At 65.9% G+C, this 1,929-nt stretch overlaps 1 protein-coding gene across 1 annotated transcript; it reads right to left on the bottom strand.

Annotated features, from left to right (window-relative positions):
• Nucleotides 1-37: 37 nt before the first annotated feature.
• EMIHUDRAFT_460779 (hypothetical protein) lies at nucleotides 38-1,353 on the bottom strand (the record flags this gene model as incomplete). Its single annotated transcript, XM_005773790.1, has 3 exons — nucleotides 1,013-1,353; nucleotides 622-816; nucleotides 38-454 (listed from the first exon to the last, which is right to left on the bottom strand). Coding segments are annotated over exons 1-3 (918 nt in total), but the record flags the coding sequence as incomplete, so codon positions are not given.
• Nucleotides 1,354-1,929: the final 576 nt, after the last annotated feature.

Here is a 1,929-nt window from a genome sequence, read left to right as displayed (position 1 = left end):
CGCGGAGTTGGGCGGCGGGTGGCTGGAGCGAGGCGACTCGCCCGAGCCGCAAGGCTCCCGCGCCGACGAGGCCCGTCTCGACCAGCCTCCGGGCCTGCCAAGCTGCGTCGGCCGCACACGAGTCGGGCACGATGCTGTTGACGGATAGGAGACCCGACATGGCGCCGCGCCCCCGAGTGTTCAAGGCCTCGTAGGCCACGCCGCACAAGCCGACCATTGCGACAAAGTAGAAGAAGAAGAAGAAGATCTGAGTGCTGCCAGTCAGTGCCACGACCTCGTTCTCCTTGGCGCGCCTCGAGCGCTTCTGGCCGTCGACCTTGTCGGGGCCAGTCTTGCTGGCCGAGGAGCCGCTCCACGACAGCGCCACGACAGAGAAGCCCAGGCACCCCATGAGGGCACCGATGAGGAGGGGAGAGCTGCCGGCCGTGTTCGTCTCGGCCGTGTTGATCTCCGCCTGCGGAAAGGCAAGCGCGTGCGACAGTCCGTCACGCACGCTGGAAGAGGCGCGATGAGTGAAAGCGAGTGGCTTGGCATGGCACGCAGGGCAGGCCGTGCGGCAGGCAGGCCAGAGGGGTGTGACGGGTTGGCGATACGCGATGCGGCGGCGCGGCAGAGAGCAACGCTGATCGCCTGGTCCACGCTGATCGCCTGGTTCACGCTGATCGCCTGGTCCACGCTGATCGCCTGGTCCGCGCGCTCCATGCCAGGGGCGGCCCAGCAGCCGGGTGGCTCCCCGGACTCGAGCACGAGGGTACCCACAAGGCGGTACCAGGGAGCGCTGCCGGTCGTGTCCATGTCGGGTGCCTCGCTCTCTCCCTGAGAAGGGAGAGGGGGGGTTCCGTCAGGCGCGCAGGAGGAGAATGATAGAAGCGAATGCCGCTCAGAGCAGTCAGGGCAGCGCTCAGAGCAGTCAGGGCAGGGTAGAGCGGCGCATGAGGTGTTCTAGAGGGGCGAAGGGTGGGCGAATACGCAGTGCGGCGACGTGGCGAGTGCACTGCGGGTCGCCGAGTGCCTGGTCACTCCGCTCGAGCTCGGCCTGCTCGACCTCGAGCAGCGAGGAGTCGGCGCGGTCAACGGAGGCGCAGGCGCCCCGCCAGTCTGGAGCCTCACTTGAGAATGAGAAGAGGTCCACCACATCGGGCGGTGCCTCGATCTTGTATTCCTGGTTTGTGGCTCGAGAAGTGTTTGCCGGTCTGTCGATCGCCCGCCGCTCACCGCCGGCGTGGGGAAGAGAGAGGTGGACGAAAGCTGTCGGACTGGAGATGCTCGACCGGCGTGCGGCAGAAGCGGAGACTAGGATGACGAGCGTGACGCTCATTCGCAAAAGCTGAGCGGCTTTGGCTCTTGCTCTTGCTATGGAGGCGTCCTGGAAGGGCAACAAGGTAAAGCCAGCGCAAACAAGGTGGTAAAGCCAGCGCAAGGGGTAAAACCAGGCGTGACATCCATGAACACGCAGGGCCTGAAAATAATTTTAAGAATAAGGTATACTAAGGGACTGCAAGCCCACTGATTGGCGGCCACAGGGTGGAAACATTGCGCGGCCGCCGCCGTCGGCAGCGCTGGCAGGCGCGATGAGCGACGTGCCACCTGACCCGAGACGGGTCGCAGACGTCGTACCGAGCGCGTCGAGACCGTGTCCTGATGTGATCTGCACGGGTGAGTCACGTCGGCGTCAAAGGAGCGACGTGCGACCTGTCAGAGCTTGATCTCCGATCTCAGCGGCGTCGAGTCGCCTTCGGCGGCGACACTTTTGTCCCTCCCCAGGACGCGCAGAGGCAGCTGCGACCCCGCCGAGTAGACGCGGCGATGGCAGCGCCGGAGGTGGCGGCCTGGCTGGCGGCGGGAGAGGCGGCGTTGTTGGCGGCGTTGAATGCCCGCCCCTCTGCAAAAGCCGACGCCGCCATGGCCGCTCGAGTCGGCGAGACGCCT

The sequence above is a fragment of the Emiliania huxleyi genome, assembly GCF_000372725.1.
Source record: "Emiliania huxleyi CCMP1516 unplaced genomic scaffold EMIHUscaffold_3268, whole genome shotgun sequence".
Classification (NCBI taxonomy): Eukaryota; Haptophyta; order Isochrysidales; family Noelaerhabdaceae; genus Emiliania; species Emiliania huxleyi.
The sequence above is the reverse complement of the archived record's forward strand: the minus strand, read 5'-3'. Positions and strand labels throughout refer to the sequence as shown.